Raw genomic sequence first — 15,304 nt, 5'->3', positions numbered from 1 at the left:
CTTTTTTTTGCTGCTCATTTACAACTCAAAATACGAGTGAAGTGTAGAATGAAATATGATGTCTTCTCATTTCCCCTGCAAGAGGCAGCTGACAGGCTGAATCAAAACAATACATTTGGCAGACCGGTGTACAAATGGACCTAATCTCTATGACTTAAACGTCCTTTTAAGTTGTCCCTTCTCGTGATATTTTCAGGCATTTAGCCTACTCATATTGCATTCATTCATTAATAAAGAACCCCCTTTGAAGATTATTCTACGACTTTACCGGCTGAAGATAGAATCGCGATTCAAACAGTACCATCTGCTAACTGAAAATATGCCCCCAAAAACGTAAATAAGCTTGACATTTCTTTAGTGGAAAATAGCTCATTCATAAAAAGCTCACTGGTAGCGATCATTGTCAGTAACAACTCAAAATGCGATATAGCCCTGTGTTGAGAAGCTGCCCCGGTAAATTCTACTACTACAGTACAGTACTAGACTACTGCTGTGTTCGTCTTGATAGCGATTGCGTTGGTTGAATTCGATTAAACGTTCCGTTGTACGGTTTAGGCTGAAATTAATTATTTTAATGAACAGATTGACAAAGTTTAGGCTGTGGCAATGAAGTTCAGGTTAGTAGTCAGATAGTTTCCCTACTGAAAGACTTTTGAGTAAGGGGAGTGCCGAACATGTTCTGTTGCCGTTTGACTTAAACAGCTGAGGAGTTGTTGTTAGCTACTCACACTAGTGTCTCGGGTACAGTAGGCTACAGCGTTGCAGTGAGCTACACTGGTTTGAAACCACAGGTAATGGTAATTTCACCAACAAATCGTTTACTAATGTCAGAATAAATCCTACAACGAAAATGTATATGTGAGGAATGTTTATTTTAACGATTGAAAACAGATACATCATAGACCACTGTAGTATGTGTTGCCCGGGCAACACAGGCTAATGTCATGATGCTAATATGTCAGTGAAATAGTAGACTACTGTTTCCGAAAGTAGATGTACTTCCTTAATAATATCAGCTTATATTGTACATTACACATCACAATTGTGTGTCATATCACAAAGTAAAATGAGTAAATATTTATCACCCTGGCCTCTTTGTTTGTGGCGTTTCTGCAGCTGCCTTGCAGTAAAGCTATAGTTAGCCTAGCTATCCCCCAAGTTAACAGATGCCAAACGAATGTTCTGCCAAAGGTAGTCACGCGTGTTTTCGTGACATTATTGCAGACCGGTGTAAAAATTGACCTAATCTCTATGATTTAAACGTCATTTTAAGTTTTTCTCTTCTCATGATATTTTCAGGCATTTAGCCTACTCATTGCATTCATTCATGAATAAACAACCCCTTTGAAGATTATTCTACGACGTTACCCGGCAGTAGAAGATGGAATCGCAATTCAAACGGTACCATCTGCTAACTGAAAATATGCCCCCCAAAACGTAAATAAGCTTGACATTTATTTAGTGGAAAATAGCTCATTCATAAAAAGCTCACTGGTAGCGATCATTGTCAGTAACAACTCAAAATGCGATATAGCCCTGTGTGGAGAAGCTGCCCCGGTAAATTCTACTACTAGTACAGTACAGTACTAGACTACTGCTGTGTTCGTCTTGATAGCGATTGCGTTGGTTGAATTCGATTAAACGTTCCGTTGTACGGTTTAGGCTGAAATTAATTATTTTCATGAACAGATTGACAACGTTTAGGCTGTGGCAATGAAGTTCAGGTTAGTAGTTAGATAGACTTTTGATTTAAGTAAGGGGAGTGCCGAACATTTTCTGTCGCCGTTTGACTTCCTAAACAGCTGTGTACTGTAGCTAGATGTTTTTGTAGTGTGTCTCGCGTAAGCTACAGCGTTGCAGTGAGCTACACTGGTTTGAAACCACAGGTAATGGTAATTTCACCAACAAATTGTTTTCTAATGTCAGAATAAATCCTACAACGAAAATGTATATGTGAGGAATGTTTATTTTAACGATTGAAAACAGATAAAGCTACATCATAGACCACTGTAGTATGTGTTGCCCGGGAAACACAGGCTAATGTCATGATGCTAATACTTCAGTGAAATAGTAGACTACTGTTTCCGAAAGTAGATGTACTTCCTTAATAATATCAGCTTATATTGTACATTACACATCACAATTGTGTGTCATATCACAAAGTAAAATGAGTAAATAGTTATCACCCTGGCCTCTTTTCTTGTGGCGTTTCTGCAGCTGCCTTGCAGTAAAGCTATAGTTAGCCTAGCTATCCCCCAAGTTAACAGATGCTAAACGAATGTTCTGGCAAAGGTAGTCACGCGTGTTTTCGTGACGTTAGTGACGCAGTGACGTTAGTAACGTCAGTGACTGTGGCTAGCAAATTAGCCACCGTTAGCTTCACTTTTCGCCACAAAAACTTAATTTAAGCTTAAACCATGCAACGGAACGTAAATTCCAATAGAAGCAACTCAATCGCTACCAAGACGAAACTTTTGACACCTACGTTGTCTATGTAGGCCAAGTATTTACTGAGTTTTAGGGGGGCAAAAAGAAATAAAAATAAAAATAATAATAACTAGAGAGGATACAATTTCTGGGGAAATTGTAGGGTGTGCTTGCTTGCGTCGGTTGCACAGGGGTCTGTATATTTTATATAAAAATGCATCGGGCCTACTTATTATTTATAAAGATTACATAGATTTAAAAGCATCTTTTTTTTGCTGCTCATTTACAACTCAAAATACGAGTGAAGTGTAGAATGAAATATGATGTCTTCTCATTTCCCCTGCAAGAGGCAGCTGACAGGCTGAATCAAAACGAATACATTTGGCAGACCGGTGTACAAATGGACCTAATCTCTATGACTTAAACGTCCTTTTAAGTTGTCCCTTCTCGTGATATTTTCAGGCATTTAGCCTACTCATATTGCATTCATTCATTAATAAAGAACCCCCTTTGAAGATTATTCTACGACTTTACCGGCAGAAGATAGAATCGCGATTCAAACAGTACCATCTGCTAACTGAAAATATGCCCCCAAAAACGTAAATAAGCTTGACATTTATTTAGTGGAAAATAGCTCATTCATAAAAAGCTCACTGGTAGCGATCATTGTCAGTAACAACTCAAAATGCGATATAGCCCTGTGTGGAGAAGCTGCCCCGGTAAATTCTACTACTACAGTACAGTACTAGACTACTGCTGTGTTCGTCTTGATAGCGATTGCGTTGGTTGAATTCGATTAAACGTTCCGTTGTACGGTTTAGGCTGAAATTAATTATTTTCATGAACAGATTGACAAAGTTTAGGCTGTGGCAATGAAGTTCAGGTTAGTAGTCAGATAGTTTCCCTACGGAAAGACTTTTGAGTAAGGGGAGTGCCGAACATGTTCTGTTGCCGTTTGACTTAAACAGCTGAGGAGTTGTTGTTAGCTACTCACACTAGTGTCTCGGGTACAGTAGGCTACAGCGTTGCAGTGAGCTACACTGGTTTGAAACCACAGGTAATGGTAATTTCACCAACAAATCGTTTACTAATGTCAGAATAAATCCTACAACGAAAATGTATATGTGAGGAATGTTTATTTTAACGATTGAAAACAGATACATCATAGACCACTGTAGTATGTGTTGCCCGGGCAACACAGGCTAATGTCATGATGCTAATATGTCAGTGAAATAGTAGACTACTGTTTCCGAAAGTAGATGTACTTCCTTAATAATATCAGCTTATATTGTACATTACACATCACAATTGTGTGTCATATCACAAAGTAAAATGAGTAAATATTTATCACCCTGGCCTCTTTGTTTGTGGCGTTTCTGCAGCTGCCTTGCAGTAAAGCTATAGTTAGCCTAGCTATCCCCCAAGTTAACAGATGTGAAACGAATGTTCTGCCAAAGGTAGTCACGCGTGTTTTCGTGACATTATTGCAGACCGGTGTAAAAATTGACCTAATCTCTATGATTTAAACGTCATTTTAAGTTTTTCTCTTCTCATGATATTTTCAGGCATTTAGCCTACTCATATTGCATTCATTCATGAATAAACAACCCCTTTGAAGATTATTCTACGACGTTACCCGGCAGTAGTAGATGGAATCGCAATTCAAACGGTACCATCTGCTAACTGAAAATATGCCCCCCAAAACGTAAATAAGCTTGACATTTATTTAGTGGAAAATTGCTCATTCATAAAAAGCTCACTGGTAGCGATCATTGTCAGTAACAACGCAAAATGCGATATAGCCCTGTGTTGAGAAGCTGCCCCGGTAAATTGTACTACCACGGTACAGTACTAGACTACTGCTGTGTTCGTCTTGGTAGCGATTGCCTTGGTTGAATTGGATTTAACGTTCCGTTGTACGGTTTAGGCTGAAATTAATTATTGTCATGAACAGATTGACAACGTTTAGGCTGTGGCAATGAAGTTCAGGTTAGTAGTTAGATAGACTTTTGATTTAAGTAAGGGGAGTGCCGAACATTTTCTGTCGCCGTTTGACTTCCTAAACAGCTGTGTACTGTAGCTAGATGTTTTTGTAGTGTGTCTCGCGTAAGCTACAGCGTTGCAGTGAGCTACACTGGTTTGAAACCACAGGTAATGGTAATTTCACCAACAAATCGTTTTCTAATGTCAGAATAAATCCTACAACGAAAATGTATATGTGAGGAATGTTTATTTTAACGATTGAAAACAGATAACGCTACATCATAGACCACTGTAGTATGTGTTGCCCGGGAAACACAGGCTAATGTCATGATGCTAATACTTCAGTGAAATAGTAGACTACTGTTTCCGAAAGTAGATGTACTTCCTTAATAATATCAGCTTATATTGTACATTACACATCACAATTGTGTGTCATATCACAAAGTAAAATGAGTAAATAGTTATCACCCTGGCCTCTTTTCTTGTGGCGTTTCTGCAGCTGCCTTGCAGTAAAGCTATAGTTAGCCTAGCTATCCCCCAAGTTAACAGATGTGAAACGAATGTTCTGGCAAAGGTAGTCACGCGTGTTTTCGTGACGTTAGTGACGCAGTGACGTTAGTAACGTCAGTGACTGTGGCTAGCAAATTAGCCACCGTTAGCTTCACTTTTCGCCACAAAAACTTAACTTACGCTTAAACCATGCAACGGAACGTAAATTCCAATAGAAGCAACTCAATCGCTACCAAGACGAAACTTTTGACACCTACGTTGTCTATGTAGGCCAAGTATTTACTGAGTTTTAGGGGGGCAAAAAGAAATAAAAATAATAATAATAATAATAATATATATGTGAGAGAACAAAGGTTGTGCTCTCGCCGAAGGCTTGAGCACACCCAATAATATATATGTGAGAGAACAAAGGTTGTGCTCTCGCCGAAGGCTTGAGCACACCCAATAAATGAGCAGTGCTTTCGATGGCTGTGTACAACATTAGATGTATAGTGTTAACTTATACTCTATTGTGCGCAGTATCATTGCTGCACCTGTCATCATCTCTGCACTGGACTCTGTCACCACAGTCACAGCTACCTCCACCTCTGTCTCAGTCTCCTCATTCCCAGCGTCACCTGTGGCTGATTTAAAATGCAGACCAGAAAACTTAAGACAATTGCATTTGATCCACATAGCACCTTTTTATTGTTATATAAGGCCAATAAAACTACCTTGAGCATACATATTTATTAGTGTCCCTTTCTCCTGGTCATATATGTTTCTTAATTAAATAAATATATATAAATGCAGGAACCTCACTCTCCCTCCTCTCTCTCTGCACTCTCCCTCCCCTCTCCCCCACTCCTTCCTCCCCTCTCTCTCTCTCCCTCTCCTCTCTCTCTGCACTCTCCCTCCCCTCTCCCCCTCTCCTCCCCACTCCTTCCTCCCCTCTCTCTCTCCCTCTCCTCTCTCTCTCCCTCTCCTCTCTCTGCACTCTCCCTCCCCTCTCTCCCTCTCCTCCCCACTCCTTCCTCCCCTCTCTCTCTCCCTCTCCTCTCTCTGCCCTCTCCCTCCCCTCTCTCCCTCTCCTCCCCACTCCTTCCTCCCCTCTCTCTCTGCCCTCTCCCTCTCCTCTCTCTGCCCTCTCCCTCCCCTATCTCCCTCTCCTCTCGCTGCACTCTCCCTCCCCTCTCCCCCTCTCCTCCCCACTCCTTCCTCCCCTCTCTCTCTCCCTCTCTCTATCTCTCCCTCTCCTCTCTCTGCACTCTCCCTCCCCTCTTTCCCTCTCCTCCCCACTCCTTCCTCCCCTCTCTCTCTCCCTCTCCTCTCTCTGCCCTCTCCCTCCCCTCTCTCCCTCTCCTCCCCACTCCTTCCTCCCCTCTCTCTCTCCCTCTCCTCTCTCTGCCCTCTCCCTCCCCTCTCTCCCTCTCCTCTCTCTGCCCTCTCCCTCCCCTATCTCCCTCTCCTCTCTCTGCCCTCTCCCTCCCCTCTCTCCCTCTCCTCCTAGGATCCTACCCTGGAATTCATAAAAAACACGAGTCTTGTGACAGTCACCCACCCAAAGGCGATGTGCAATTGCACCCCCTACTGTTGGGATTAAATGTTTTTACTTTTTAATTTTTTTAAAGTGATTTCAGAGTTGTATGTGTTCTATCATCTATCATATAACAATTTTCAAATGTTAAGATCTAGTATTAATTTTGAGCATGTTTTTGTAAGCAAAAAAATTAATACAAAATCACTACCCTTTGCACCCCCAGTTTAAAAACCTAGAATTGCCTATGCACCCACCTTTATGTTACATAGGCTTACACAATACACATGTCCTATGCATGTCTATAATTATGATTTGCCTTATAATATATTTATGTTTATATAATATTAACCCTAATGGTACCATGATCACTAGATTTTGTGTAGATGTTATAGTCATTAGTATCATATAGCCTACTGATTTTGACGAAAATTTTGAGTGAGGAACAGAAGGGTAACATTTGAAGTGGTACCCTTCTGTTCCTCGCTCAAAATTGTCCTTCTCAACTTTTTTTTAAATGAAAGAAAAAGGTGCAGTGATCTCTCAATTGTTTTCCAGAGCTGTACATCAATTAACATTAACAGGTCTTGCATTTCATGATCAAATACAAACGGAATGTTTATTCAGAAATGTCAGTTTGTAGGTAGTGTTATTGAGAAGCACTTTTTGTCATATTTGCTGAACTGAATTACGAAATATGACTCAAAAATTTTAGTTTACTCTTTTTTTTTTTTCTTGGGAGCTAGCACAGAGTAATGTTTTATTATAACTAGTGTACATCTTTGAATTATTTTGTATTTACTGTAAACATTTGTATTTTTTTGTTGCATTTCTTGTATTTCAAAATATTTCAAAATATTTCTACATGTTTTTATTGTTATTAAGTTCTCTAGTTTTAACATTTGTGGAGCAAACGTTTTGAGCTATATCAAAGTAACGAGAAGGTAGATAGAAGACATAAAGATGCCATCCTCAATAATCCACCGCTGGGTCCCTATGCTATAGGACAATCACTAAATAGGCCTTTTCTTAAAAACAGCACACAAGACAAAGTCCACAACCTGTTCCCTACATAAAATCAGACATACATTTTATTTATAAAACAATCTGAACAGTACCTATGAATTTTACAAACTTTTTCAAAATATACTTTTCAATTAGATCAAATATGAATATTACAGTGATACTGAAAGTCAACATAGATAAAGTAGCAGAGCGTTTACAGTTAAAAGACTTGAGATTTGTAGGAAATGAGTCCCACTGTAGTTTTGTTTTGGCTTTTTCATCTGTCTGTTCATTCAAAGGATCTTTCTAAAGCATTACACCAACAGTGAAAAGGCAGAGATGCCGTGAGTTAAAACACTTGCAGTTGAATCACAATAAAGTCCTTTTCTTTTACATCAGCAACCAAATCCTTACGTGATTCCTTACGTAGCCTTACGCCGTGACATCTAGTCCCTCACAGGTATACATCCCCCAAAAACCTTACAAAACATATTTTTAACCAGCTCAACTCAGTTGGGAAGTAATCTCAGGCCAATGTACAGTTTAAATCAGCTTATCCTTCATCTGTCCAAATGTTGGCTTCCACAGCTTAGGCCTACTACCAAACATTATCCTGCTCCAGGTTAAAGAGTGATGCTGTGCTGAACATTAGGCTTAGCCATTACCAATTCATATATTACTTATTACTTTGTACAAACGAGCGACCTTGCGACTAGACTGTAGCACAGGCTCATCCTCTCTCTCCCGTTTAGTCACTCTGCGTATGAACTGCCCATCAAGATCACGTCTGACAGGGGGTGTGTGAGTGTGAATGAGTGTGTTTTCATTACAACACACAGTGTGTGTGTGTGTGTCGGCCTTCCCTCATTTCCCAGCCCTGAGATTCTCATCGCTGGTCTCGTGGCCGGGAAACAGATCGGGGTTTTCCGCCAGCGTGGCCCTGATCTTCTTCTTCTCCTTAAAGCGTCCGGAGTGGGACACCTTGACGTGGCGCCCCTTGGTGGCCGTCTTGTCCACGATCCTCTCCAGCCGCGCGTTGAACTGGCTGTCCTCCGCGGCGGCGCCCTCTGCTGGCGCGGGGGCGCCGCCGTGGCCCGTGTTGCTGCCGTACTCGGCGGGGATCTCGTACAGCACCTTGGGCTCCGACTTCTTCTTGCGCAGGAAGGTGAGCTTCCACCAGCCGGGGGAAGGCTCAGCCATGGCCAGGACGGAGAGAGGATGAGGGGTGGAGGGCTGGAGGGCTGGAGGGCTGGAGGGCTGGAGGGATGGAGGGCTGGAGGGCTGGAGGGCTGGAGGGCTGGAGGGGTGGAGGGGTGGAGGGCTGGAGGGCTGGAGGGATGGAGGGCTGGAGGGGTGGAGGGACGGAGGGCTGGAGGGCTGGAGGGATGAGGAGGTGTGAGAGGTAACCTGGTATGAGAGTGTAAAAACAGGAGGAGATGATGCGTTGGTTAAATGCATCGTCGAAATGGTACGATGGGAAATATATGGTTAAATACAACGACATGTATTGAACACAGTCATTGTATTTAACCACACACACGCCCCTTCCCATAAAACAGTGACACCAGAGTCCCAGCCGTGACCAGCTCTGATGGACATACTATATCCATGTCTGATGGCACGGGAGACCTTCTGAATATTTCATTGGAACTCGATCTGCGCCATATGGTGGGGGTACGGAGGGCCCTGGAGGTGCTTGGGTTACCCTGCTGCCGGCCAGGCTAAACACCCTGGCAGCTAAACCCTCACGCTCAGGTTTCAGCCCAGGGTGAGCCGGCCAGGCCCTCACGCACACACAGCACCTGAAGGACTCGACCTGCAGCCTTCCTAACCACCAGAACTGGAACCCCCGTCGGAACGCGAGACCCAGCACCTTTTGCGAAAACGTATTCTCGACAAACGGTGGAAAAGTACATGTTTGTTTTCAATTCACGATTCATGAGATTGTTGATGTTTGCAACGATTGAGAGCTGGCGACAGTTGGTTGATCCATTTGTGGTGGCTTCTGGTCACCTTGCTGGAGTTCAGACGGTATGCTGTCTACTTCACTCTGAAGGGCGTTCATTTTCTTTTGACAGGGGAGGTTCTAGACCCTTTGAACGGGGGGGGACCATGTTTATAATGATTCAGACTCTACATTTAGGGGGGCCCCAAGGGTTCCCCCAAGGCCCCAAGCTTGTTGTCACAGGGGCACTGCCCCCCCCCCCTCCCCTGAATGGTTGATGGGTTTCACCAGCCAGATTTCTTTCAGCCGCAGCCTGACCTCAGTGACAGATACAACAGGGAGGACAGGTAATGGGTCACCTGGGGTGTCCGGACCAGGAAGCAATGCTCCAGAACGTTCTGACCCTCCGACTAGTGTCCCCGTAGGTCTCCTACCACATCAAGCTCACGTCATGCCAATAATTAGCAGCTTGAAATGTTTTTATATCCGGAGTTGGACAGACAACAGGCAGGGCAGCAACTCTATGAGAGAACAGCTGGACAGCCCTCTTCTAAAGCGGAACAATGGACGTGCTCCTATTGGTGAGTTAGGGTCTGTGTTCTGTTGACCAATACTCATTGGAGAGATTCGTGTTGTTTGTATGTCACGTCGCACAAGGAAAACTGGTTTTCTGCATTGTCTGCTTTCAAAGAAAACCACGAACCTTGTAGTCCACCCAACCTCTCCACATGAATGGAATGAGCGTACATACATGCACAAACAATCACCAAGGTGTGGACCCAACACAAACACAGACATGTCTGTGATGCGCAAGCTACCTGACACGTGAAACGTACATGATGTTAGATCACAGGGACATACATACCCACATACATGTACACACGCACACACACACACACACACACACACACACACACTGCTCTCAGATAAAGGCTTTGTGCCTGTCTCTGGAGTAGGAGGGAGTGGGCAGTTTCCAACTGGTTGCCTGGCAACGCCGGGGACAATTTCCATAGAATATGCTAATGATCTTTCAGGCTTGTCTTTCTGGTGACTTTTGACCAGATAGCAGAAGGCTTTTATTAGTAACCAAACAAGAACCAGGACAGATTTTTTTTTTTCTCATTCATCCATGACAGGTGATTGAGTCTTTTTCTAGTGCTTCCTGCATTCGCTTGGCTGAAACCAGCCTGGACCCTGTAACCAATAAGATTACATGTAATATACACATATTTATTTGTACTTTCTGTTGCTAATGCATGTTTGAGTGATACATAGCATTGATCACCATCTCTTACCCTGCCCTGCCCAGCCCTGACTTGCCCTGCCCTGTTCAGCCCTGCACTCTTCAGCTACAGTAGAACTCTGGTTCAGCTACAGTAGAACTCTGGTTCAGTTACAGTAGAACTCTGGTTCAGAAGCACAAACTTTCTGCCATGTCAAGGGACTGGCCAATCAAAACGGGACTGTCATAAACCAAAACCATCAGGAAAGCACCCAACTCTCCCCCAGCTGAATCAGCAGTTCTCCTGCCATGAAACAGGAAGGTTTTCCTTTAATTCTCAGGCTACTTGTCAGGTCAGCCACAGACTGACTGTTCAAGTCTTTTATTGTCAGATGCACAAACTGGTCACAATAGACGATGAGGTTGCTCACCTAGAACTGCTCATAGCCCTGTTTACTAGGAACCAGAAATGTTCCATATTGGCTACAATATGAACATTTCCCATCCTTCAAATAGGATGACAAATGGACCGTGAAAAGGACAATGTTGAAATGACTCGTGGATTTGCAGCCTCTTCCCTGATGTGGTCCTTACTTCCTTAGTGGTTATCGTTTCTTTCTACATCTGTCCAGACAGTAAGAGTATAGAGATGCTGTAATAATAACTCATGTCTGTACTGTTGTATCAGTGAGCTACAGGGATATGTGCACTCTGACCCTACTAAAGAGGTATTCAGAGAGGTTCAGCGTGTAGGTGTGTGCGTGTGTTGCCAACAGCGCTGTGTTTGTTCTGTGTAAAAGATCAAATAGTTGTGTGTCCAAAGGTACTTATTTCTGACTGGTACTCAAGGCCCAGAGTACAAGAGTCTGGGTTCATAACCCCTTCCACTTCACTGCTGCTGTAGATACAATCATCTCTACATGTCCAAATAGACAGTTGATAAAGGCTCCATGTGTGTATCATGGACATGATGTGTGTATTATGTTCGCGTGTGTGTGTGTGTATGTGTAACATCCTCACCTTTGTACAAGTGTAGTGCTGGGTAATTTCTTCCTCCCCCAAGCGAGAATCCTTGCTCTGAGAGTCCAATGCACAGGTTTCACGAGCGGTCAGATAACAGCCATGTCCACCCCCTGACACAGTCCTTCACAGCTGGGAGATCCTGACTGTCCTCTCTGGTCCTTCTCTGTGGTCTCTGCTCTCTCTGTCAGACTGGCAGGTACAGCAGCACAGGTGCCGGCTTTGTCCCTCCTCCCTCTCTCCCTCTCTCTCTCTCTCTCTCTCTCTCTCTCTCTCTCTCTCTCTCTCTCTCTCTCTCTCTCTCTCTCTCTCTCTCTCTCTCTCTTTTCCTTCCACTATCACACATACACATTCAATGTACACACACACACGCACGCACCCCCCCCCCCACACACACACACACACTCACACACACTGAACAATGCAGGCTCCACCTGTGGGTAAACAAAACCAGGGTGACACAGTCTAGCTCAGCTCCACTCGACTACAGGTCTGTGGTTCATCTTAACACACTCACACACACACACACACACACACCTCGACTGCTGCGCGTCTGAAGTCTGCTGTGGGCAGAGCAGAGCTAGGAGTGGCCTTGAGGTTCACTTCAGATGTGGCTTGTCATATTTGGCTAATATTGATATTCATCTTTTCAGCAGACATTCCTGTTCCTCCTTGGCAACTAGGGCAAGAGTTAATGTCTAACTGAGTTTCTTACCTCTTACCCAACCCCAGCCTGCAGACATTGTTAAGAAGTCAGTTTCTGGTGTGTGTGGTCATCAGAGCTAGACTTCCTGTTGACGATGTCAACTTGCAGAAACACACTCGCACACGCGCACACAACCATGCACACGCACACACACGCCATCAAATCATGTTAAACGGTTATGGTGTTGATGCCTCAGCAAGTCAGAGTACCACAAACACTAACTCAAACATCCCCTGGTGAACTGTCAAACAAGCAGCGATATTGTTTGTGAGGCATAATGTCACTATGCCGAATTATCTCCCAGGCCCGCCCCATCCTCATAAAAAGGATAGCGTTGCCAGGCTACACAGTTTGAATGCAGGATGTTTTCAGGTTTGTTCAGTCCATAAGGCCCATGGTGGGGATGGTGGCTCAACCATAAAGGCCTGTGTTTGAAACCCTGTGCCCTGGCAAGGAACCCGCCCAACAGGAAGATGATGGTTATCTGTGTTGATCTACAGCCGTTCAGACAGGACAACAGGACAGATTAAAGATGGAGGACACTGAGTCCCTACTGGAGAGAGGATTACTTCATGCAAATCTGCCAACAATCCCACTCTCATATCTCCAGCGTGTCTCCGGGCCCGGTTCCTTTAGCGAGACACGCTCCATGCAGAACAGCGGTCAGGCAAGGTCTAAACCGGCACGGGGTTAGAACATTAACCACCATCGGGTCGCATGTGACTACACGCAGCTCCAGAAGTCACCTGCTTGTTTTGACATCATTCAGGAAGAGAAGGAGGGAATTGGTGACGGTTTAGAGCTCGGGGTGTGAAAGTCTGTCCCTCTCTCTCACCCAGAATGATCCTGTTCTGTACCAGTATCGTTTCAAGCACTGAGCTTTCAGTTGGGCTGCATCGACCACCCTCCCTCCCTCCCTCCCTCCCTCCCTCCCTCCCCTCCCTCCCTCCCTCCCTCCCTCCCTCCCTCCCTCCCTCCCTCCCTCCCTCCCTCCCTCCCTCCCTCCCTCCCTCCCTTCCCTCCCTCCTCCCTCCCTCCCTCCCTCCCTCCCTCTGGATGGGGAGCGACCTGGTGTGTGAAGGAGGACATTAGTGTTTTATTGGAGAATGGGAGAGACAGGAACGACAAACAGAGCTGTAAGAGGCCCTCTATTGAACACCCAGCAACGCTATCTCCTACCACCAACACTGGGCTCACAAGCAAGCCGATGGGTGGATACCCTGCCCTGCACCTCCCCACACACACACACGCCCTGCACCTGCCCCACACACACACGCTCACGTTAAGGGAAGGGGGGGCGGTGGGGAGAGGTCACACAATGATGTGTGAGGGGGGGGCGAACGAGTGTCCTCAGTGGTGGTGGGACACTGGTGGCAAGCTTGGGCCTTGTCCCCCACCTGCCTCCGTTTCCCAGAATCCCCTGGCCTGGAACAGGAAGCCAGACCTCTGTAAGGCAAAGGTGGTGTAATAAGCTACTGTCATCAAGGATGTCTAGGTGTATTATTGTTATTATTAACTTTATTTAACCAGGACGAGCTCTCTGAGATTCGAAATCTCTTTTACAGAAGTGTCCTGGCCAAGATGGGCAGGCTGGGTAAGTCAGGAAGGAAGTACACAGCCTAGTTGAAAGAAACAGAATACAAACAGAAAAACAGACATTTACAATACTGAAAACATTGCAAAACATCGATTCATCTTCCAGCTGATGAGTAATACCGTTCAAAACATTCCTTTAAACACCAAGTTTAGTCATTTCAGATTCGCTCGAGGAGAATTCCGGTCAGACGGGGGCAGCACTCCTAAAAGTATTTTTTCCTTCGTTCAGTTTGAATGTGGGGAACAGAAAGGATATCACAGTTCTGAAAACGGAGGAGGAATTCACAACTCGGTTGGATAAGACAACAGCGGTACAAAGAAGAAACCTACAAAGATAGCCTTGTACATCCAATGACATTTCTCTTCTGGTAGACAAGAAGACCAGGCCACTCTTTTGTATAATGTTCCAGTGATGTGTTGAAAGTTTGCAATTTGATATCAATGTTAAATAATCGTTTATAGTCTGCTTTTGGTCGTCCTCTCAGGTCTGTAGCGAGCGTGAATCGATTTGATCGTGTTTCGAACGCTTTGGACGGCATGACTGTCCACGGGCTCAGGCTGGCCATGTCGCCTTCACAAAGACCATTGTTTGTGAACATGCAGGGACACATTGAAGCAGTCACACACTCAAATGTGTATTCAAAGCAGGTGCCTGCCACAAAACTGTCTCATCACAGATAGCCAAATCACTCCGGTTCAATTACAAAAGGTCTGGCAGATAGTTGACGCCTTTGTGACAGATTCCCTCAGGTCGATACTCACCGTAAGATGACCTGCAATCATTGCTTTCAACAGGGCCTTTCGCTAGTCTTTCTGTCAGGCTCTGATATGCCTGCTCAGTGAGACAGTACTTGCCATGCTTGGACATGATGCTGGTGGAGGTGCCGGATTTACCCAGCAGAGGGCAATGTTGTGTTCCAACACCAAGCACACAGCCACCCCACTGGCCCACAGCCATGCCCACTGCCAGCCACCCCACTGGCCCACAGCCATGCCCACTGCCAGCCACCCCACTGGCCCACAGCCATGCCCACTGCCAGCCATGCCGCACTGCCAGCCATGCGCACTGCCAGCCACACCCACTGCCAGCCATGCCCACTGCCAGCCATGCGCACTGCCAGCCACACCCACTGCCAGCCACGCCCACTGGCCCACAGCCATGCCCACTGCCAGCCATGCCCACTGCCAGCCATGCCCACTGCCAGCCATGCCCACTGCCCCACAGCCACGCCCACTGCCAGCCACGCCCACTGCCAGCCATGCCCACTGCCAGCCATTGCCCACTGCCAGCCACGCCAACAGCCAGCCACGCCCACTGCCAGCCATGCTCAATGCCAGCCATGCCAGTGCCAGCCATGCCCACTGCCAGCCATG

General features: G+C 45.3%; 1 protein-coding gene across 1 annotated transcript; it reads right to left on the bottom strand.

Annotated features, from left to right (window-relative positions):
* Window positions 1–7,603: 7,603 nt before the first annotated feature.
* On the bottom strand, window positions 7,604–8,641 carry LOC136940368 (proline-rich protein 15-like protein A). The gene has a single exon (XM_067232488.1). It carries the CDS (start codon window positions 8,639–8,641, stop codon window positions 8,306–8,308), a length of 336 nt encoding a protein of 111 aa, XP_067088589.1. The 3' UTR covers window positions 7,604–8,305.
* Between the last annotated feature and the right edge of the window lie 6,663 nt (window positions 8,642–15,304).

The sequence above is a fragment of the Osmerus mordax genome, chromosome 3 (assembly GCF_038355195.1).
Source record: "Osmerus mordax isolate fOsmMor3 chromosome 3, fOsmMor3.pri, whole genome shotgun sequence".
In the NCBI taxonomy this organism is placed as follows: domain Eukaryota; kingdom Metazoa; phylum Chordata; class Actinopteri; order Osmeriformes; family Osmeridae; genus Osmerus; species Osmerus mordax.
Note: the sequence above shows the minus strand (reverse complement) of the source record. Positions and strands in the feature narration are given on the sequence as shown.